Source organism: Acanthopagrus latus, chromosome 1 (assembly GCF_904848185.1).
Source record: "Acanthopagrus latus isolate v.2019 chromosome 1, fAcaLat1.1, whole genome shotgun sequence".
Classification (NCBI taxonomy): Eukaryota; Metazoa; Chordata; class Actinopteri; order Spariformes; family Sparidae; genus Acanthopagrus; species Acanthopagrus latus.
The window spans coordinates 5,196,860-5,219,610 of record NC_051039.1 but is presented as its reverse complement, the minus strand read 5'-3'; the positions used below and the strand labels follow the sequence as shown (position 1 = coordinate 5,219,610).

Here is a 22,751-nt window from a genome sequence, read left to right as displayed (position 1 = left end):
TTTGAAACACTCTGTCTTCTCCCTCCCTCCCCCATCTCTCTCTCTCCCTCCCTCCCTCTTTATTAGTGCCTCACATTTTAATAGTGAAGTCAATGTCGTGTGAAAGTTTGTCTGGAGCAGCTCGTCCTCGCAGCTGAAGCCGCTCGGCACCGGTGTCGGGGGCGGAATTGGTAAAGAAGCAGGAAGGGAAGGCTTGTCATGGAGGAGAGCGACTCAGGTGGGACTGTGCCGAAAAGGTAAGCGCTCAAAATCACTTCACCGCAATTTTTATTTATTTATTTTTTTCCCATCACCAAGTCAGACATGTTGTCCAGAGCAGCACTTCGGACAGATAACTCGCTCTGTAGTTTGACCATCGAGGCGGACTGAGAGGTGCGGATCCGTGCGCACAGAGGCGCGCGTCGGCTTCACGTGGAGAACCTGTGGAGACCAGAGAGAATCAATGAATGGACCAAAAAACTTAATTTACCTGTCGATACAAACACCCCGTGGCTCTGTCTGAACGTGACAAGTTGTCGTGCCAGCTCCGGTCTTGTCTTTTTTGACAAACCCTCTCACAACTTCCTCCTTATTCATCTGATTACAGTATAGTCACACAAAAATACGCTGAATTATTATTATTATTATTATTATTATTAATAGTAGTAGTAGTAGGAAAACAGGGTAAGATGAGCCACTTGTTGACGTTTGTTGATTTTACTATAATAATAAAAAGTAGTACTATGGCACAACTTGCCCAAAGGTCCGGGTAAATCGAGCTCTCCAGCTATTTTTTATACTTCCTTATATATAAATCAAACAGTTCTGAGATCAGTTTGAACATCCTGTCAGCAGTGTTGGGGAGACTTAAACTACATGTTGCTGAACTACAATTTGCTGTAACTTGCTGGTAGTTAAACTACATTCATGTTTTGTGCTGCTTCAAGTATTTCAACTACTTTTTGGGTCATTTTTTGTAGTTTTAACTCAATTTACAAACTACAATTTTGGACAATATTATTTTTATATATATATAAAAAAAGATATAATATAATATAAATATTATTTTATTTTTCTTTGAAAAAAGGCGTGAAACATGTCATGACATGCTAAGCCAACACTTGTTCTGGCAGCACTCAGATGTGTCACAGAGTGGGCGGGTCTTTGTGCCAAGGAAGGCAGTGATCATATGGCACAAGCACGTCATGGACAACCCTCGATGTGCCCCTGAACGCACCAGCCCAACCACGGCCATATATGATCATATACATGTTGGATATAGATGCATCTACAGACACAACCTGCGTGTTCACATGTGAGCTCTGCAAGACGAAAACAACAAACATTTCGGCGTCAAAGAAATCACCAGATGAGTCCCCACAAAATGCTTTCAAATCTCTAACCAAAATGTTCAACACTGGTGTCCCGGCCAGTGCAGCATGTGAGTAGTGTTGATAAAGATGCTTTTTTTTTTTTTTTTTAGCACAAAACGGAACTGGCTGTCTGATAAAAACTTTGAGAGACTGCTCATGTGTCGTGTCAGCAAGCGATTCTGTCCTGGCATCTAGTTCTAGTGCCTCAGAAGTTCCTGTGATGTTGACCAAAAATGTCAGTTTTTGTTCTTTAAAAAATAAAAGTTGAGAGTTGAGAGGCGTATTTCTGCTGGCATGTGAATTTTTTGTAGGCTATTATATTTTGCTTCATATATACGATATGTTGATTTATTTAACACTGAGTTAAATGAGTATAATGAGTATAAGTGGTTGCTAAAGCTACTTTTTTTTAGTGGTAGTTTTACGAACTACATTTCTCCAGCGGTAGAGATGTAGTTAGAACAAACCAGGCTGAACTACATGTAGTTTTACTGCGCTTGGAAAGTAGCTTCTCCATCACTGCCTGTCAGCCACTGTGTCATTTCTGTGCGAATGAAAGAATGAATGTGTCATAATGTGTGTATAAGTACAACGTTGGCGTGTGTAACCCCCATTTTGACAAATCTGTTTAGCTTGTTGGCTCAAACACACACTTAAATTATCATGTAATGAAGTCCAAAACACATCTATTGTATTTAAGATACACGATTGAAAACTAAAGAGACATTATGAATTTACTCGGCTTGACATGACTTTTCCTTTTTCGCTCTCTCGTGGTTACCACTCACACCCAGGTGCTTCACTCCAACATGGACTGAGTGCTGTGAGTATGCGTCTGGTTCATGGTTACTTAGATACAGGGAATGGCTCATTTAACCCACCATGTTGATTTTCATCCTCCACCATGTGTTGATTTGCTTTCCTTTTGTTTTTCCAATTTGGTCATAGATGTGTAGGCACCGTGTCAGCCGGTAGTTCCTGCATTATCAGCTCAAAGTTAAGACTAAGACATGTAAAAGAGAAACGGGCCATCCGAAGGTGAATCTGGAGAACCATGTGAAAGAAATAGATTAAAAAAACTACCTAAACTGGACACACAGACCCCCACCCAATCAGAAGCTAAGACAACAATGTGTAAATGTGCCCAGCTGATAGGAGAATATCACACAACACAGCGCTCTTATTTCCAACCTTTGATTGTGTGGGCTTTTATTTTGAAAACAAAAGGCCATGTGCTAAAGACACGTCTAAGGCTTTTATCTTGACAAGCCTGGCTCATAATAACTTTCCTATTATTATAAGGTTTTTATTCTGAAATTAGGACATTGACAGTGTGTCTGTGTGTTGTTGTGTGTACGTATTAGTGTAAATCATGTCCCGTACGTACAGTCTGTATTCACCACGGATCTATGAGAGGGCATCTGGATACAGCGTCAGCAGCAGAGTCCTGTTAATTAAAATGGAGGCTGATTAGTGGCACATGAAGCCCAAAAAAGCAGGTAGCAGGGATAATAACTTCCTGCCCTCCGCTAACTCAAAACACTTTTTTCAGAATATTACCGGACCAAACTGATCAAATCACAGTGATAACATGAGATATGTCACAGCTGCTTCCCTCCTCACAATGTAAGCTTAAAGGCCAGCTGTAATTACACGCTTCGGCCACTATGTCAAATCAACTTCAAAGCTTGACACTATTCCTGGTGTCTTGGTATGTACAGTATTTACAGCGTGTATGTGTGTGTGTGTGTGTGTGTGTGTGTTTTTTGCCCCTATTTACTTTTTACAGTGTAAAAATGAGCGACAGTTATAACACAGTTAGAGTTTATTGATCCCTGTGGGGAAATGACTGATTTTTAACCCCATTCAAACACATAAATACGCAGATACATAGAATTTAACTGGAGCAGCCTGTGGGGAGAAATCGCAGCATCTGGCATCTGATCTTGATTGTAATATCGCTCCCCGTCAGCTATCATTTGTGCCATCTGACCCAGGAGTTGGAAACACGACCTGCCTACCTATTGTTTTGGCCCCTTCTTTCATCGCAAACTAAAACCGGCCCTGTCAGACCGGCCAATAACTCGAGACCATCAGCCTCAACGCCCGTCAGCATGTCGTGTTCCGACCAACGAGCACCAAGTAATTTGACTAATATTTCATCAGTGCTCAGTGCCGATGAGTCGGATCAGACTCGTCTTAAAACATTTTGATCTCAGCGACACAAATGTGACGTTTTGTTGCATCTGAACGAATGTGGGCCCCGTTGCTTTGGACCTCGCTATCTTTGGCCTCGGCCTTCATTTTCATCTCAGCATGGCAGCTTCGAGGTTTCCTCACTGATCCTTGCATAGTTGTGCAATTGTGCTGATGAAATCTGTCCACAGAGAGACAGACAGACAAAATCCTTCAAACTAAGCTTTTGTGTTGCTGAAGGTGTCTCCAGGAACACATTTTGCCATGATGATTGTTTTCTTCTACGGTTGGTTCAAACGCTACATAGTCAAAAAAAATATAGGAATAGTCCATTTAATAACTATTTACAAAAGGGTTAACAACAACAACAACAACAACAAAAACCTGTACAAGATCAGAATAGCACTGAGAACATGGAACAAAACAATCTGGAAACACAGTGATCACATCAAAATCCACAAAGAGCCCTTTTTAAAGGAGGAAGTTGTTGCGCCTCTGTTTTGCCTGTGAATGGGTGATGGCAAGATAGCCGTGCAGCCTTTAATCAAAAGGTGAGTGTTGATAATGTTCGTGTGGATACATGCGCACAGCAAACGGTGTGCACGCTTGATTCTGCTGCTGGAAGACAGTTGAGGGGGGGAGAGGGATAGCTGCGAGGTGGCACGCACACACACAGAAATCATTACCAGACGGCACTGCTGTGGCTTGTTCTTACAGCAAATTGCATTTAGTCAGTCGAAACTGCATTGCAGAGAAGAGAAGCAACAATTGAAAAATGTGAGTAAAGCAATAGTCTTTTAAGCCTTTTAGAGACCGCACATGATGATTTAAACTGAGAACTCCTCATGCAAGTGACCTAAACTGGCTGAACAAATTTAGAGAGAAATGTTTCCTGTCTGCTGAAAGCAAAAACAATTGCAGCCCTCGCTCGGCGCCACCACACTGTATGTACCACAACCACCAGCCTTCTTTCTGTGTGAAAAAAAAACACCATGCATCAAGAGCTTCTCATGAGCTGCTGGCGTTTGGTGGCATATCACTGAATGCATAACACTTTGAATCACAGACAGAACGGGATGCCTCCTTCAGAGTTGGGATGAGGATTTCTTTCACACGCGAGGCGGGGCGGAGTAGCCATGTTTTTGGAATACTACTGTTTTGTTGACACTAGTGAACATTTCCCTCTTTGTATTCAGTGACAAATAATATTCACAGTCCTTTAAGATCAGCTAACATCAGCCAAGAAGGCCCATGTCGAGTCTGAAGACAAAGGGACAGCTGCTCTGTCCGTGCATGTCGGTGTTTGTAAGTCGATTAATCACAACTTTAAAGCACAATATTAGCCAGGATAATCAACCAAACTCCACTTTTGTTTAGTTAATTCAGTTAGTTGAGTTCACTACAGAGGTGGTGCAAAATCCCCAACAACGATGCCTTAAATCGCAGTGTGAAAATCAATCGTCATGCGTTCAATTTGTGAATTTGACGGCATTCGGGTCCCCATTTGCCAAAGTTTCAGCTCATTAATCCAGAGCTGGATGGCTTTAACGAAGGTTTAGGGGAGCAGAAGAATGCGCTGTATGTCTGTATGGATGAGTATTAACTTTATAGCTGTGGGACCCTGGACCTGTGCCTACTGGTTCCTATTTAATAACTTGCCTGTGTTTGTATAAAGGGTTTGGTAGTTAGATATTTGATTTGAGATTGCTTACACATCGCAAGCTATTGTAACTGTGAGCTACATTAAAACACTCGACTCATTCGGTTGGGTGAGATTGTTTCTTCTAGCAGCAGTTGTAACAAACACTGTCCTGGGTGTGTCCTGTCAATCATCCAATATTTAAAGAAGTCCTTTTGAGAAAAAAAAACATTTGAGACACGAATCTCCAAACCTCAGCTGATAAAACCGATAAAAACCCCAGCAAAACTCCAAAACTATCAACATGGGCAGTGTTTTTGCGAGGGCGCGACCGATGCTCGACATGCTCCTTTATTGATCCCCCTTGGGAGTAATTTTCAGGTAACACAGCAGCACAGAGGGAAATAAGTAGCAGCACAAGAGTCATTCTACAAAAACAGAGACAATAGTGAAGAGATATTGGAAAGAATAAGATCAGAATTTTACACTTTAACAAAAAACCTATTACCCAAATTGACAGGATGGGACTCAAACACATCTTTTTCCGCATTATAGTCTCAGTTTTGCTTCTCATGCTTACCTGACAAATGTTATGATTATATATTAATATGGGCTGTCGAGATTTGGATTTGTTTTCATGCGACATCATACTTCCTGTTTACATCCCCCAATATGTTTTCATCAGTTTTAACTTTACCTTTTTTTTTTGTTTTGTTTTGTCCCTGTAGACAACTCATCTCGAGCCTGTTGTGTCGTCAGAAGAAGTCTTCGTTTCAGTCCTGGTTCGGGGTCCTGCTCATGCTGGGTTTAGTGTTTGCGGTGTGCTACACTCTGTCCGACAGCTCTCCATCATGGACTCAATTCTATGAGCACTACCAGAACTTTATAAAAAAGACCAACCAGGTTAATTCACACCCTGGTTATCCTGTCCATCCAAAACACAGAGAAAGCCTGAGGATTATTCTTAATAGCACAGAAGGGATTAAGTACCACCAAGCCTATGCACCCAACTACCACTTTATTATGGATAACAAAGACGTGTGCAAGGTCTGGACCCCTTTCCTGGCCCTGTTGGTTCCAGTGGCACCTCATAACGTGGCGGCTCGAGACGCCATCCGGCAGACATGGGCCAACAGGAGCGTGGTTCAGGGCGAGGTGGTGATTACTCTGTTCATGCTGGGCCTCCCTGGAGGCGATGATGCTGAGCAGGTGCAGGAGACGCTCAAACAGGAGAATCTGAAGCACCAAGACCTGATCCAGAGTAACTTCATGGACACCTACCTCAATCTGACCATCAAAACCATGGTGATCATGGACTGGCTGGCCACGCACTGCCCTTCAGCGGCATACGCCATGAAGGTCGACTCGGACATGTTCCTGAACATCGACAACCTGGTGATCATGCTGCAGAAGCCGGGCATCCCCACGGAGAAATACCTGACGGGGATGCTAATGTGGGACAGGCCGGTCGTGCGTTCGAAGGACTCCAAGTGGTACGTCCCCGAGGAGATGTACCCAGACCCCACCTACCCGACCTACTGTCTGGGCATGGGATATCTCTTCTCCAATGACCTTCCAGAAAAGTTTGTGGAGGTCTCGAAAACAATCAAACCCTTCAACATTGAGGACGCTTATATTGGGATGTGCATGAAAAAGCTAGGACTTCAACCCACATCACCGCCAGATGCCTCCCAGTTCAAGGCCTACAACAAGCAATACGATCGCTGTGAATACTCCAAGATCATCACCTACATTCTTGCGTCTCCAGAACAGCTGGTGGAGTACTGGACAGACTTGAAGAAGCCAGGCGCTCCTTGTAAGTGAAGCGAGTGAAGACAGGAGTTTAATTAGTGTGCATGTAAATATGCTCAATGGTGACTGCAGATGTTCCGAGAAAGGACGCGGGGGAGCTTTTGACCACAAGCAGGTTATTTATTGTTTGCACCTTGGTCGTACATGTTAGTTTACAGAGGCAGACAGTAATGCCTCGAGCACTAGGATGCATGGACACACATTCCTGTTACAGTACCTGCAGGACGCTGCGCGAAGGTAACAATGAGTCATACTCTGTGCAGGAAGAGCACGAGAATCTAATGACAACAAACCCAGGGTTGGAAAGGAAATAAGCCATATCGGAACTTGGCAGAAATGTGTAACAGTTCTTATTTTACTTTCTGTTTTAAAGATAAATTAACACATCAAAAACTGTACTATTAAAGGGGCCAAACTATTGACACTGTTTTGTCTCAGTTCTTTATAGAAAGTGTTTCTTGTCATAGTAAGTGTTAAATAGCTCTGTATTCCTGCAGTAATCACTAAGAGTGTTTGGTCAGTTATTGACATTTTCTGGTATCCCTGCACTGAAGTCCATAAAGAGGCGGTCCTGTCCTTTAACCTCAGTTAACATCAGCTAAGAGGGCACCTGTCGAGTCTGAAGACAAAGGGACAGCTGCTCTATCTGCGCTCGAGGTCTCTGCATGTCAATTTAGGTGTTTGTAAGTCGATTAATCACAACTTTCTTTGAGAATATAGACACAGGAAGCACAATATTAGCCAGGATAGTTAACCAAACTCCGCTTTTGTTTAGTTAATCCAGTTAACTGAGTTCACTACAGAAGTGATGCAAAATCCCCAACTACGATGCTTTAAATCACAGTATGAAAATCAACTGACATGCGTTGGATTTGTGAGCAGTCAGAGAGCCGGCTCCTCCTGTCTGCCGCCGCGTCGGACAGGAAGTTTAAACTTAAACACTGACAACACTTGGAGCGGCTTTAAAGTGAAACTCTCGCCAAAATGCAACCTAGATTGAGGGTCAGGAAAAGATCATACTTTGGGTTAAAATGTGAGTTATGTAAGGTACATGACATCAGTGACATCCTTTACGTACATCCACGTAGTTACGTTGCGTATTTTGAAAACAATTTACTCTGGATCGCGAATGGGACGGGAACCCTGGTACTGTCATAGAGTTTTCTATCCATGAGGTTCTGAGGAGGGGAAGTCCAGGAACCCTGTAAGTTAGAACCTGACTAATACTGACTGCACTGTTGGAGCTGATACGATATCAGCGAGTCAAATAATTCAGATGGAGACAGATTCAGATTGGCTGTGATACATCGGTCGATATTCGCATGAACACAAAATATATACATAAACACACATTTTTGCAATGATCCCTCAACTACGGTTATCACAGACACGTACTTGAACTTTGGGATACTTTCTCACACCACTACAGGGAGTCACTTCCAGTATCCCACTTCAGAAGCCGGAGGCCTGCACCAGGAAGCAGGTGGTGTTCACGATAACAGCTCAACACTCAACATAAAAGTCCAGTCGACTCTCTGGAAAAAGAGATCCTGTGAAGCTCAGCGCACGAGGTCAGATGAGGTGTTCTGCCGTGCGCCCACGCACACCTTTGTCATTTCACGTCCCCCCTGTTTGGCTGCGTCGAAGGCAATGTCAGAGCCATTTCATTGTGGGGTTTTTTTTTTCCTTTTCTTTTTTTCATACCGATCATGTATCATTTTACAATAGAGGCAGATTGAAACACTAAAGCATTGTACTGGTTATGAGATACGACACTGCCGGGGACAGTCGCTGACAGGACGAGACTAAAACTGTCACTCGCATGCCATGAAAACACATCTGACGCGATCAGTTAATGTAAGGTACAAATATAACCGGTCAGATGTGTACTTAATGACGAGGAGGCAGTGGTACAATATCATGATCCTCAGCCTTTTATCAGATTCCCAGATTCTGTATTTTTAGCCTGTCCTACTTCAGTTTGCCGTTGTCCACGTTTGCGATTGGTCACATGCTCCTCTGACGCCTCCTCTTTAATGTGAACACACCCGTGGATAGATATGGAAAACCTCGGTCGACGTATCGAGTCGATGACCATCCTCGTGTGACCACTTTGCTTGCATTTTGATTGCTAGAGTTACTGAAGCCAAGCAACGGCAAAACACGCTCGCTCGAAAAGGGATATTTGGCACGTCATTTAGCTTTTTCAGGGCTGCAGGGATGTGAATAACAAGCTTTCACATGTTCAACGTGCTTAACACCAAATATGACACTAACTGGAAAAACTGGAAAGTTTGCAAGCAAATGACTCGGGGGAGCCCATTGTTTCAGCTTGCTTTCATGTTAATAATGAAACAATCTACAACAGAAATCTGAACCTTAGTGTAGTCACAGTAATATCCATGTGCTGCATAAGTAAGAGGAGGAAGAGGAAGTGCTGTATAACTTCCCTTAGATAAATTCAATTGGAGGAAGAAAAAGTACTTGGATGTGATTCTTATGACCCCTCTTTCAAAAAGGAAAAGGAAAATACCAACAGCTAACAACACAGGAAGCTCAGGAACCTCCAGGGAGATCTGCCCTGGTGTCTGTGATAACCCTCAATCACTGGAGTCTCCGATCATCCTTTAAATCTTCACCCTCACACTGGAGAAGTAGCAGCCTGATAGTTATCGTCTTAGTACCGGCTCTGTGGTATTCAGTCACAGCGGGAGGTTGGGTTCTCGCCAAAAAGCAACCCAGGCTTTATTTGCGATTGAATTGAGTCAAACCACCGAGGCACTTTTAAGACTTACCATAGTTTCGTTTTTTTTTGGGCAAGCTAATTTTCAATGGGAGTGCAAGGGGAACTACTTTTAAAACAGTAAGAAGACTCGACACAACATGAAACTTTGCTCGCAGTGTCACCAGGGTCACACAAACAATGTTCTGAATGCTGGTGTTCATGTGTAGAGATCCTGGTGATACTACGAGCAAAGTTTCACGTTGTGTCGAGTCTTCTTAGTGTCTTAAAATGATTTTGATGCTAGCGTAAAAGTGCCCCATGCACTCCTGTTGAAAAGTAGCTTGCCCAAAAATGAAACTATGGTAAATCTTAAAAGTGCCACATGAAGGTTTGACTCATATTCAATCGCAAAAAAAAAAAAAAGCCTTGGTTGCTTTTTGGCGAGAGTTTCACTTTAAGGAATTCAAAGGAAGAGCTGCATCTTGCGGTGACTCATTCAGACACAGTACACGGCACAGAGGTATGAGGAAGTTTACTTTTACCTTCATTTGTCACTGTCGCAATACTCCAACTTGACCCGCCATTACGCTCCTAAAAGCCAAGCAGGCTCATTTCAGATCCCCTTCCCCCTCAGATGTGCAGATCACAGTGTCGGGAACATGTGATAAAACATGTTCTGCTTTCCTGCTCGACTGATAGTAATGATGATGATAATAATAATAGCAGATTGTGACAGTGAAGTTATTTCCCTCTAGCTGTAGATGTCATACAACCAAACAAACAAGCTCTTTCTTTAACTGTTTGCGCGGCGTTTATGAAATGACAGTGACTTTATTTTAGGAATTACAAGCTTCAATAGTTTTGTTTTTTTGTCAGTGACAGAATGTAACTACGTACGTTCAGTTATGTAAAATACGAGCTGAGCGGAACAAGGAAATAAGCAAGCAGGGAAAAGTCTGTTTACTGGTTTATTTCCCCTTTCAGCTATTTTACGCTTCAAACCTGCTTCATCGTGAAAGCTAATACTGTTCTTCATACTCACAACATTTATTTGAGAACCTAAGTTGCTAGAGAGCCAAAGCAGGGCATTTTTAGACTATTTCAGCTGCAATTAAATGTTTAAAAAGAACAAAAACAAACTGAGTCTGATAATTGGCCAGGTGGCAAATCGGCTGAAATGTATTTAATATCATAGACTCTGAGACGAGATAGTAAGACGTCTGGGTAAATGTAAACACCGATCCTTTCAAAACGGTAAATGTGAGATTCGATGCAGGATCCAGTGCACATTTCCTTAAAAGTAAAACACACTTGTTCTACTTGTTTGGTCTCTGTTGGGTGAATAGAAATGTGGAAGTCACAACATTTGAATGAAACAGCATACTTCATGCAAACAAGCCCAGTAAGGAACTTTAATGTTCTTCAGCTGGTGAATATGCAACAAGTTTACAAGCTTGTAAATTTGGAATCCAACTTTACGTAGGTGTTTTTGTTTTTACAGTTTTGTCATGCTCGTGAAAAAACTTTTGACCAGCCTTCACTTTAATCACATAAAGGAGAACTGGTTTAGCCTCAGTCATGTACAGAAGCTTGTATAATCAGGCCTCCAGTGAGGAGAGGAAACTGTCTTTCATTCACTGTTATCACAGGAGTCTGGAACATCTTCAAGGCCTCCATTTTTATCCAAACCTCTGCACACTCAACTTTAAGACTCACGAATTAACTCTGACGTCAGCGCAGAAACAAGCGCTCCCAGATCTGATTGGCACATATAATAAACACTGTGGGTGTCACTGCTGCTTTATCGTCAGGTGTATTTCTTCATCAGGCATCTCCTACCTCAGATCCTGTTACCACAATGTTTGCAGATGGCTGAGTCAGATCTGGACACAAAGAAACTGTGTTTGTGTTAACATTTAGTCAAGAATCCCCGGTCCTCATCCGCAAATGTGTCTGGAATTAAGATTTGAATTGCAAAGTGTTTAAACAGTTAAGAAGCTGATAAGATTTTACTGGACAGACATCTGCTTGTTTTTTTTTTATGAGCAGTCAGCACATTGTGACGTTAATAATGTCTGAACTGATCATAAATCTAATCTGAGCGAGGTCATTTATGAATTATGTCTTTATGACTCCAACAAAGTTTATCAGCTTCATTTGACCTGGATGACTGAGCCAGTCGACATTGAGCACAGTGGGACATCTAGTGGTGGAAGAGGCCCATTACACCGTCCCAAAGTGAGGTACTGTTTTATTTCATCTGTTGGGGATTATTTGAAATGTTTGGAGCAGAAGACAAGTGTATAATTACTATGAATATTTGATGTATATTGTTGTATTCTTTATAATACAAAGGTGCTCGCTTCACACACACCTACACAACACCACATAAAAACAACCTCTCAGACCTTTCTGAAGGAGAGACAAACTCTTAACTTAAATATTATGTATCCGTCTAACATAATGTCTTCTAATGCATTAAGGGGATAAAACCCCGTAAACAACAATAGTTATTACACAGTCCATTAACCTCCACGACCACTGAAGTGCTTTTATATCCGTCCCACAACACACCTGGTGTGACGCGGTACAGATTATATATATATTTACACCTTTAACTTTTACAGTGTATGAATTAGGTGTGTCTAAACATCATCACAGGTCTTTGGATGGTCTTCACACTCAGTTCTGATCTCTGATTGGACATTGGAGAAGTTCAAACTCAGCTTCATGATCAACATGTGGCTCCCTCAGACCCTCAGTGTGAAAGGAAAAGATAAATATGTATATATATAGATCAATATATAAAGTGCAAAGCAAAACAAGGCACAGGGAAGAAGTGAAACACGCGTTAACCTCTAGTTTTATTGATTTTGAATTGATTGTTTGAAGATTAGATCTTATTGCAGGCTGTCCCACATTAAAGTGATTCATTTTAAGACAGTAAAGACAAAGAAAATTGACTATTTTCTCACTGTAAGACAGCTGGAACGTTATTATTATTATTATTTTTTGCTTGGAAATAAATTATTGAGCCCATAAGAGAAATAGATTCTTACTTTTGTATGGACACAATTTTTTAAACTATCAGTCAGGATGTGGACGTTTTATTCTCAGGAAGTTTCAGGTTACAGTGGCACCCAACAGGGAAGTGAGCAGCTCGTGCTGGGCGGTGCTCGGTCTCTCAGCAGGTAAAGGTGGGCACTGCAATGGCCGCCAGCTCTCATCAGATCAGTTAACCTGCGATAATACGGCCGCTGACCTCCAGGAGCGGGTCTGACTTCAGGAGAGGAAACAACACTGATCTTAAAGAAAAACCCCTCGTCAAAGGTAAGGAGCGGCGACGAGACGGAGGTGACGTTACGCGCGTCTGTGTGCGCAAAGTTGCGACGTGTCTTACGCAGCAGAGAGAGCCAGTTCTCCTCCCAGTGGAAACTGGGGGTCACTTATCTGCAGGCTGATAGCTTTGGGCTACAGATTCCTCCTGGAGTCGGCTGGATACTAGAAACTTTAAAGGTGGAGCTGCTGAAATACTTCACAGCGGTGTTTCTGGTTAAAGGTGCACTATGTAGATTTGGGGAATAAATGGGGAGAAACTGGGAGAGTGTTGTGCTGTTTTTGTTCCCCACCAGCACTTTTGGCAGCGTCGAGTCAAACCGAGCCGCCGCTGGTTTGCTTTTCTATTAACCGAGTTGAGTCGAGCGATGGACGTGTTCCAAACGTCTCACAGCTGTGGCCAACCCGGGACAAGCACCCGTCTCTGCCTGAAGTACATACTCAGCTCACGTCTGTACTGAATTAGCAGAGCCGCTTTGTTAGCAGTGCTTCTTAGACAGTACTACGGGGATCAGGACCAGAATTGATTTAAGACACACCAAGCAGGTCGCCCAGTTGTGTTTGAAGAGCCACACTGAGTTGATCCAAGTAGATCCCGGGCTGGTAGATTTAATGGAAGAACAGGGAAAAGGTGTTTACAGGAGCTTTGGACCAGTCGGACCAAAAAGCCCCATAAACTAACATTGTGAAAAAGGTGTCTGTGGAACAGTGGATACACGTAATGACTCGTTTCACTGTCGTAACATTTGGAAAGTCCAGAAGAGCCGCACAGTTAAATTATTTGATCCCCACTCAAGTTACGGCGTTAAACCAGAAGTTAGCCGGCTCGGTTGCACAACATGGAACAATCTGTTGTTGAAAGTGCTGATGGGGGAAAAAAAAAAAATGCACAGCACTCCCCCAGTTTCTCCTCTTGTTTATAGTTATTCCCTAAAACAACAAAGTTCCAGTGAGAAGTATTTGTTGAGCTCCAGCAGCAGCTCGAGCTTCGTACACAGGAAGTCGGGCCTTTTTGGCTTCAAAACACCAGGAGCAGCTTTCATAGGATTGATTGTGGCTCCGCCCCCAAAACTGTGTCCAGGTGTAATACAGTTGCTGTGCCTCAATTGAAGGTCTGCATCCTTCGAAGGACTCGGCCTTTGCGGCCTTCGAAGGCGAGTCCTTCAGAGAGACCTTGTTAACCTCGTCAGCTGTTGTTAAATGTGGCGGTCTAGTCTTTGGAGTCTTTTCCTGGTTGCGTCACCAGATGTTTTACCCTTACATCACGGTTTCTGCCGCCCAGGTCTGCGAAAGTTACGATCTACGCCACACGATGTCTCTCTTTCTTTCTTCTTTTTTGGGCAAGCAAATAATCTTTGGGTATGTGAGGCCACGAGGGATCGTAGCGGTGCATCCTCCAAAAAGAGCATTTGTGGGCTGCATTTGGAGGAGCCATCGGATTGTGACAGCCTTCGTGCGGCGTTGTGACGTACTTGGCCTTCAAATGCTCCTCCGAAGGATGCAGACTCTGAATTGAGACACAGCAAATATCATTGGGTTAGCCACTTAGCATGCAGGTGTCATTACATCAGAACCCCCCAATAATTGTGAACAGTTACCAAAATTAACAGTTTACATGTGATATAAAATCATCAAGGAAAGTACAGTACTAAAAAGGGGCGTGACAGGTTATTACAAAACGTGCTCAGTGAGGCTTTGTTCATCAGACTGGTCGACCTCGCTCGTCCTGTCAGACTGCTGCTGGCTGAACGGGACCAGCTGGAGAAACACTGACGGGTTCTGATGATGTGTGTTACCTGTCAACACTGCATGTAGGTGGATGAGACAGAGAGCTGAGGGTGAGGGGGGGTATTTGTTATTGATTAACCTCTCTCTCACACACACACACACTCACATTTACACATTGACATTAGGCTTATAATTAGCCTGTATTAATTTTAATTGTAATTTAGATTTGGGGAGCTAATAGTTTGAGAAAATGTGTTCGATTTAAATACAATATATTTTTTTAAATGAATAAAACACAAAAAGGCTTTACAAACTGATATTATTACATTTTAGCCTTTAAGTTCACCTCAGAAGTAAACACTGTGTTCTTTGACTGTATTTTCATCTTATTTAATTTCAACTGAAATGTTAGTTGGCCTGTTTTTGGTTTTTGTGTCTCGTCTCAGAAGTGCTTCTTATATTGTGGCGAGTTATTACCTTTGTTGATTGGGCTTCCAACATCTGCTCAATTAAGAACATCAGGAAACTAAAATAACAGCAAAATGATTCAGATTTAATTGTTGATTTGCCAGCAGCCAACAAACACAGACAAGAAGTACAGCAACTTGTTAAGTGAGCTTTCATATTTATTATGCAAAATAAGGAAATGACCGTCAAGCATTGTTACATGATACACATATTTCAGGTTTACGTGGGCCGAGCATGAGGACATACAAATGCATTTGTGTTTGCAAAGAAGTCATCCACAGTCACAAAGAACTGTTCTTGATGTTTGTTTGTATTTCAGCCCCCCAGTGAGAGGTTATTTAGTAGATTAGAGGAAGAGGCGGAGCTTAGATTTCAATCTAACGCAGACAGGATGTGGGCATCTCATTTCCTCTTCTCAGCGAGGACGAGCGGAGGAGAACTCGGCGACGCTCACTTTGTGCTCATGTCTGTTAAACTTCTGGCGGACGTATTGATCTCAGGGGTCACTCCTCGTGTGCGGGGTGGAAGGTAACGCCATGAGAATGAAATTAGAAAGTGAAGGTTGAAACAACGGCTGTCAGCAACAGAGCAGAGCTACCACTTCCTGAAAGTTAGCAGAGTGGCAGCACCTCAGACTGTCACACAGATTTGAGTTTGTGTTAAATGGTGTGATGATGTTGTCTGTAGCTCTCCTCCTCAGACCAGCTGATATTTGTTCATGTTTGTAGTTTTTCCAGTTTGACCTGATGTTGACTGACCTGTAGGAGCTGATGTAAATGAAGGAAGTGGTTGCTTAGCAAACCTCTGTTGTGTTGTGTTGTGTTGTGTTGAGGTCTGTTGTGTCTCAATTCAGGGTCTGCATCCTTCGGAGGAGCATTTCATTATAATTTCATTATCGTCACCTGAAACGATATGTTGTCTCAGATTTCAGACGTTGTTATGTCGTGATATGGCCCTAACGTGTTTTCTTTCCCTTGATTTACAGGGCTGCATTACAGTACTGTGTACCTGCATTTACCCATTTGTCATTAAATCCACATTACTGATGATTATTTAACAAAAATCTTCCCCACAATCTTCCCTCTCCTATCGAGATATGTGGTCGAAAACATCGTGATATTTTATTTCCAGCCTGGTCCGAGTATTTACAAAGTGCTTTTGAGGAGAATTGAAAACACAGAGATACATGTTGTGTATCGCTGTATAGCCGACAAATACCAGAAGTTTGATTTTAGGACCATTTTGCCCAGCCATGCTGATAATCTTCCACTAATATTGAGGAACACCATGTTCTTCTCTGCTTGTTGTCATGTTTCTTTTCTCTGCCATCACGTGATAAAGCAAATCTCTTTTCTTTGCAGTGTTAATGGATAACTGGAGGAGACACTTCAAACGCATCTTCATCTGCATCTGCATGGGAGCAGTGACATGTTTCCTCATATATTTCTACCTTGATGGGAGGTTGGGCAGGACAGTATCAACACAGCCATTGGCAGCAGGAGGAGCAGGAGGAGCAGGAGCAGAACCACAATGGGAGGATCCCGGGCCGTACCACGTGGCCTATCCACGAAACTACAAATTCATCATGGACGACACGCCGACCTGTAAGGACACGACTCCTTTCCTGGTCCTGATTGTTCCGGTTGCGCCCAATAATGTGGCGGCTCGGGACGCCATCCGGAAGACGTGGGGTGGTGAGAAACTGGTTCTGGATCGGCAGGTGGAGACTCTCTTCATGCTGGGCCTGCCTGGAGGAGCCGATGCGGAGCAGCAGCAGGAGAAGCTCCGACAGGAGAACCTGCAGCACCACGACCTGATCCAGAGCAACTTCCAGGACAGCTACCGCAATCTGACCATCAAGACTATGATGATGCTGGAGTGGGTAAACGCGCACTGCGTCAACGCGTCCTACGTCATGAAGATCGACTCAGACATAATACTCCATGTCCAGAATTTGGTTAAACTGCTGCTTGATCCCAGCACAGCCAAACAAAACTACATGACCGGTCTGGTGTGGTGGCACAGCCCGGTTTTACGAAACCCATTCAACAAGTTCTACATGCCGAGAGATGTGATTGCTGAGCCGGAGTACCCTCCGTATCCTCTGGGCATGTGTTACATCATGTCCTTGGACCTGCCCGGGAAGATCCTGGGAGTCTCTCCGCAGATTAAGCCTCTGTACATTGAAGACGTCTACCTGGGTTTGTGCCTGAAACGCCTGGGCATCTCCCCCACCGACCCTCCCGCGGACACCATGTTCATCGTCGACCCCCAGCATCCTCTGAGCGGCTGCAGCCTCTCAAAGGTGATCGCCGCGACGACCACGAGCATCGAGCAGATGATGAGTTACTGGCAGAGGAGCAAAGAGCCCGAGGCTAAATGCTGAACTTCATCAGGCTTATTAGACTATATTACCACCTGATGGTGGTAGAAGAAGTTACACTATGGAACTACTAATATTTAAGGTAAATTAAAATGGATCACAAACAGTATGTACATTTTACAGGTGTTACAGTTGTGGGGATTTGAACCCCAAACCATCTTTTCTGTGAAATACGCCTTTCAGCCAGCCGAGCTTTTAGGCCGTCCTGAGCTGCATCAGCTCTCGCAGAGATTTTAATATCTGATGGAGTGTAAATGACAGCAGACTGATTCTCTACATCATCACATAATAAACATTTGGAAACGCATAACTTTACCTCTCAGGTTATTCCACTTGGTTTATATCATTGCAGAGACATGCAGATGATTTCTGTATTTCTCAGATTAGCAGCTGCCAACATGGAACAAAGCACGAGTATATTCATTAATTTACTGTATAACGGAGGCGTGAAAATCGATAGAAATTCGGGCCAGCCGGACAGGATCATCTTTGTTTTCCATGGAGATTTGGTGACAGATTTGGTGGCAGGTGGCAGACGACATATCAGGGTGTAACTGAGGTTTATAGGAACTAATCTGAACGTGCTTCATAAGCACATTCTTACTTAAAGCAAATCTGTGGCAGCTTTTTCTTTCTTAATTAATTTAACTCTATCTTACTCTTGTCTGCAGGTGATGATTGTTATCTGTGTCACACTGTGATGGTGTATTTATGTATTTTGCTCTCACGTCTCTGTTCAAGGAGATCTTTTTGATTTAAATGAAGATTTTAAATGAAGTTCAACTAAACGTGGTGGTGGTGTCGCCTAACTCAATTTTATATATATATATATATATATATATATATATATATATATATATATATATATATATATATATATATATATATATATATATATATATATATATATATATATATATATATATATTTTTTTTGCCATCTATAAAATATAATTTTGAACCATGCAACACATGAAGTTACATACATATAACATCCTGTTACTACTCATGACACTTTTTATGAGATAATGTGCAAACTTCAAAAGTCTCTGATTGTGATATGATGTCATACGACTATAAAATGTGTTTCTGGTTTGTTAAATCAAATAGTTTCGCACATGAGATGACAGACTGAAGTTAATTTGTGCTGTGTTCTCTTCACTTGACTCAAACTCGACTGTGTGGTCGTAGTTTCAGTTCCGTCCAGCAGAGGGCAGGATAACATCTGTTACGATCTGCTGGATCAAGTTTTCTGGATTTCTCATGGAAAGTTGCCTTCAATGACATATTAATCATTTTAAAGGTGTTTTAATGCTTGTGATCTACTGTCTGTATGAATAATGTGTAAATTCATATTGGTAAATACTTGTACAGTATTCTGCTCTGTGATTGAGAATTTTGTAATTTTATTATGATTTTTAAAAATGTTTTCATTTGATTGATCCGGAAAATCTCTTCTCTTAACTTCTTCATCGTTAGAGCAGTCACGGTAAAGGTTTCCGTCTACATTTCGCTTTCATTTTCCAGTCTTGGTCTGATTTTTGCGGTGCTGGGACGCCACACAGCGCTGTGGAGATCAAAAAGATCTGAAAAATAAAATCGTGCAAGTTGCAGCAGCAAAACACAAACGCATTTTAAATGATTAAAGTTGTTTGTTGTCGTTCTTATCTTGTCGTAAGTGTCGCTGTGATATCTGTGCACACTGTCAGAAAGGAAAACAAAGGTTTCAAAGTTAACAGCTTGATTTGTGTGTTTTTTTAAAAATGTTTTTTACTTAAATATTTCAGTAGGTTCTACACAGGCAAGCACTTGGCAAGGGTATGATTATATAAAACAGTTTAAAAAGAGAAAAGAGTGAGTTTTCCTGCAGGCTCATCGTCTCCTCACCTCTGAGTCGGTGACCTCACCTTGGCTCCATGTCTCTTCCTCTCTGGCAGGAGCACCGTTCTCTCCCTCCCTCCATGTGTTCTCATTCATCTCCAGCTGTCTATGATCTGTTCTCCCTCTGTCAGATCAGGGAGGATCCCGGCCGGTCAAAGGCCCCCGCGCTCCTTCTTTCCTGCTGACTGTGGCCCCGAATAAATCACCCGCATGCTGAAAGCCCCAAACACTGGATCCTCACATTATTTACTGTTGCGCCGCCATCTCACATCAGAGATCCTCCTCGGTGGTTGGCATAGCGGCGTAAATCAAATCTGTGGGCGCCGTCCCGCTGTGCAGGAAGTGTCATTTCACGCTTCCTGTTAATGATGTCATGGAGTAGTGATACTACAGCTGACGACCACTGTGTGTTCACACCAGTGAGTACATGATCAATCAGGTCACTGTTTAGACGACTTGTAAACTGACTTGACAGAAAATAACTGGCTCAGGACTCGACTCATTACTTGATTTGACTTTTATGCGTGTTTGTGTTCATTCCATGTTTTCTCTTGTTGCATTTTAGTCCGGCTGTCATTATTTTGGTGTTTTATGGAAGCACAGACTGACGACGAGGGGCGATTTCTTTCGATGACATTATCTTGAGAAAACAAAGATTATTTTCTGCCGATAAAAAATAGCCTAAACTCTTCACGCCTCTTCCTAGCAAGTGCACAAAATTGTGTTGCACCTCCCTTACAGTACCCACAATCTAAATACCCTCGTGTCAAACCAATATGTTCCCCTTGAGATAACAAAGCTATTTGTCTTTTGTCTGACTGCATGTATTAATTTAATATTAACCATTACAATGCTAATTCAAAGATAAGACAAATCGGCCAATAATATCATTATCAGACAGTTGTTCATACATTGTGTTCTCTCTTTATAAGGACTGGATACTCCAAGTATCTCGGTGGTGACGGGTGGGACTTGACTTGACTGTCCAAGACAGGATAAATTAAGCCGTTCGTATCAGAGAAAGTCTGATCTGTGGGCGCAAAGTGAAGTAGGATCAGATGGTGAAACAACTATAAGCTTAGCTGAGGCGCTAATGATCCCATAAATATGTATTTCACACACAAAGAGCTTCATCTAATTCATGAAGTCCATAGATTCAGTAAAATATCTGATTTATCCATCATAGGAGATGAATTATAGATTTTTAATGTTAATTCATTTTTATCTGTTATCAATATTATGAATGTTTTGTTATTAACTGGCCTCTACCTTCATGTCATTTCGGAAAAATGTTAAATATCTCTGTCCCGCACTGTGAATTGAACACACATCTCTGAGTTTGGAGCGTTTTATGTGTTAAAAGTCGTCTACAAGGCTACAATATTTCCACTGCTGAGGCGCCAAGTCAGCGCAGGATAACACGCTTGTTTTTCTTCCCCTTTGCAGACACACACATTTATATACATACATACATATATATAGATCTCCTTCTCTACTTCCTGTCTGTGCCCACCAGACAGTTTGTTTGACTGTGCGTCAGCTGCTTCTACATTACTGGACCAAATTTATTGTCTCGCTGTTTCAGGTATAAACACAAAACCCTCGCAGAGATTACGCAGACGCTCCAATTTGTAGCCGCGCAGTCACGACGGCAGAGGAAATTGCTCATCGTCGTCTCCTCTTTTGAAGTTCTCAGACAGGATTGAGGTGATGGATTCCTGTATTATTTAGTGTATGTTGTGTGTGTGTGTGTGTGTGTGTGTGTGTGTAGAAGGTCAGACGGGGGATGTTATTTATGTTTCCTTCCTTATCTTAAAACAAAGGCTTTTCTCAGTGGTCTGGTCCAGGAGGATGAATCGTCTGAATTACAGCTCTGACACAAGTTAATAAGAACCAGCTCAACGTACGAAAAACAGACCAATTTCTGAAGACGGACAGAAAACAATGACTGGTTTTATGATAGAAGGTAATTGACGGTGGCACAGTGAGGCAGGCGTGTGTGCTTGTGTCGTGAACTAATATAGATTAATGTACACTTAAAGGAGAAGTTCACCCAAAAAATATAAATTCAGTTGTTATCTGCTCACCGTCAGGCTGATGGAAAGTCGGGTTCCAGCATTCAGCATCGTAAACATCTGAGGCAAAATATAAAAGAACAACAGAGGAAAAATTAAAATAAGACAATACTTCTTCCACCCTGTCAGAATGCAGGCTAAAGCTTTTAGCACACAGCTACAAGAAGAATCTGGCTTATAAAAGGGCAGAAATAAAGTCTTTACAGAGGAATGTAGATTGTACTGGATGAGCAGCATGGAGCCATTTACCTGTTTTAGTTTTATTTACATTTTGAAACAAGTCCCCGTCTACTTGTTGTTGAATGCTGCAAAACCGTTTTGCTGCGGAAATGTTTGCTCGATTACGAAACTTTATCTGACTTTCCATCGGCATGACGGTGAGGAGAGGACTGCACTTTAACTTTTGGTTGCACTGATCCTTTAGTGTTGTTCGAAACCTCCTGAGCCGTCCATCCCCAGACATCGTTACACAACTACAGCACATATAGAGAAATGATACCACACAACCCCCCCCACATGTTATCTGGTGCTACCCCGAGACCAGGTGCTGCTGTATGTTACCCCTCCTCCTCCTCCTCCTCCTCCTCCTCCTCCTCCTCCTCCTCCTCCTCCTCCTCCTCCGCCCCCTGCAGACCGGCTGTCCTCTCTGTTACCCTGAGAAAACAGAGAACCCTGCAGGGCCATAAACTTCAGCTGGTCCTGTTTTGGCCACAGACACACACACACACACACACACAGACACACACACACAGAGCTATCCCCATGTAGACACCATCGGCCAACAGACTCCTCTGATGTGATCATACAGATGATGCTCACCTGAAGTCAAGACATGAGTAACACACACAGCTTTGTTCTCTTTCTCTCTCACACACACACACGAACAAGCCATGAATGTGAAAGTAAGCCAGACTCGGTGGTGATTTAAAGGTAGCAGACAGTGGGAAGGTTAGAGGCCAAGCTCGGGGTCTCATACTATCTCCCTCCATTCACCAGCTCATAAATAATCCCTGCAGGCCTCACGGTGACACGAGGGAAGCTGCAGTTTGAGTTTGAGAAGAAGGACGGAGAGAAAGAGAGAGAGAGAGAGACGCTGTCACCTGATGAGCTGAGAGAACGAGAGCAGAGCGATGAGAGACAGAAGACAGGTGTGGACA

The 22,751-nt window shown here is 42.7% G+C and overlaps 2 protein-coding genes across 3 annotated transcripts; both read left to right on the top strand.

Annotated features, from left to right (window-relative positions):
• Nucleotides 1-7,419, top strand: LOC119030490 (beta-1,3-galactosyltransferase 2-like). Its single transcript, XM_037118503.1, has 2 exons — nucleotides 1-236; nucleotides 5,916-7,419. Exons 1-2 carry the CDS (start codon nucleotides 199-201, stop codon nucleotides 7,009-7,011), a joined length of 1,134 nt encoding a protein of 377 aa, XP_036974398.1. The 5' UTR covers nucleotides 1-198; the 3' UTR covers nucleotides 7,012-7,419.
• Nucleotides 7,420-12,858: 5,439 nt separating this feature from the next.
• Nucleotides 12,859-18,465, top strand: LOC119029346 (beta-1,3-galactosyltransferase 5-like). 2 transcript variants are annotated; one of them, XM_037116138.1, is made up of 2 exons: nucleotides 12,859-13,054; nucleotides 16,618-18,465. In XM_037116138.1, the coding sequence occupies exon 2, from the start codon at nucleotides 16,623-16,625 to the stop codon at nucleotides 17,640-17,642; it is 1,020 nt and encodes a 339-aa protein (XP_036972033.1). In that variant the 5' UTR covers nucleotides 12,859-13,054; nucleotides 16,618-16,622; the 3' UTR covers nucleotides 17,643-18,465. The 2 variants fall into 2 exon arrangements, with proteins under 2 accessions (XP_036972033.1, XP_036972041.1); XM_037116146.1 differs by lacking the exon at nucleotides 12,859-13,054 and adding an exon at nucleotides 15,369-15,784.
• The last annotated feature ends 4,286 nt before the right edge of the window (nucleotides 18,466-22,751 follow it).

Coding starts and splice junctions, on each gene's coding strand:
- LOC119030490 (XM_037118503.1), top strand. CDS start 199: ATGGAGGAGAGCGACTCAGGTGGGACTGTGCCGAAAAG. Junction 237..5,915: donor GGTGGGACTGTGCCGAAAAG/GTAAGCGCTCAA, acceptor TTGTCCCTGTAG/ACAACTCATCTCGAGCCTGT.
- LOC119029346 (XM_037116138.1), top strand. CDS start 16,623: ATGGATAACTGGAGGAGACACTTCAAACGCATCTTCATCTGCATCTGC.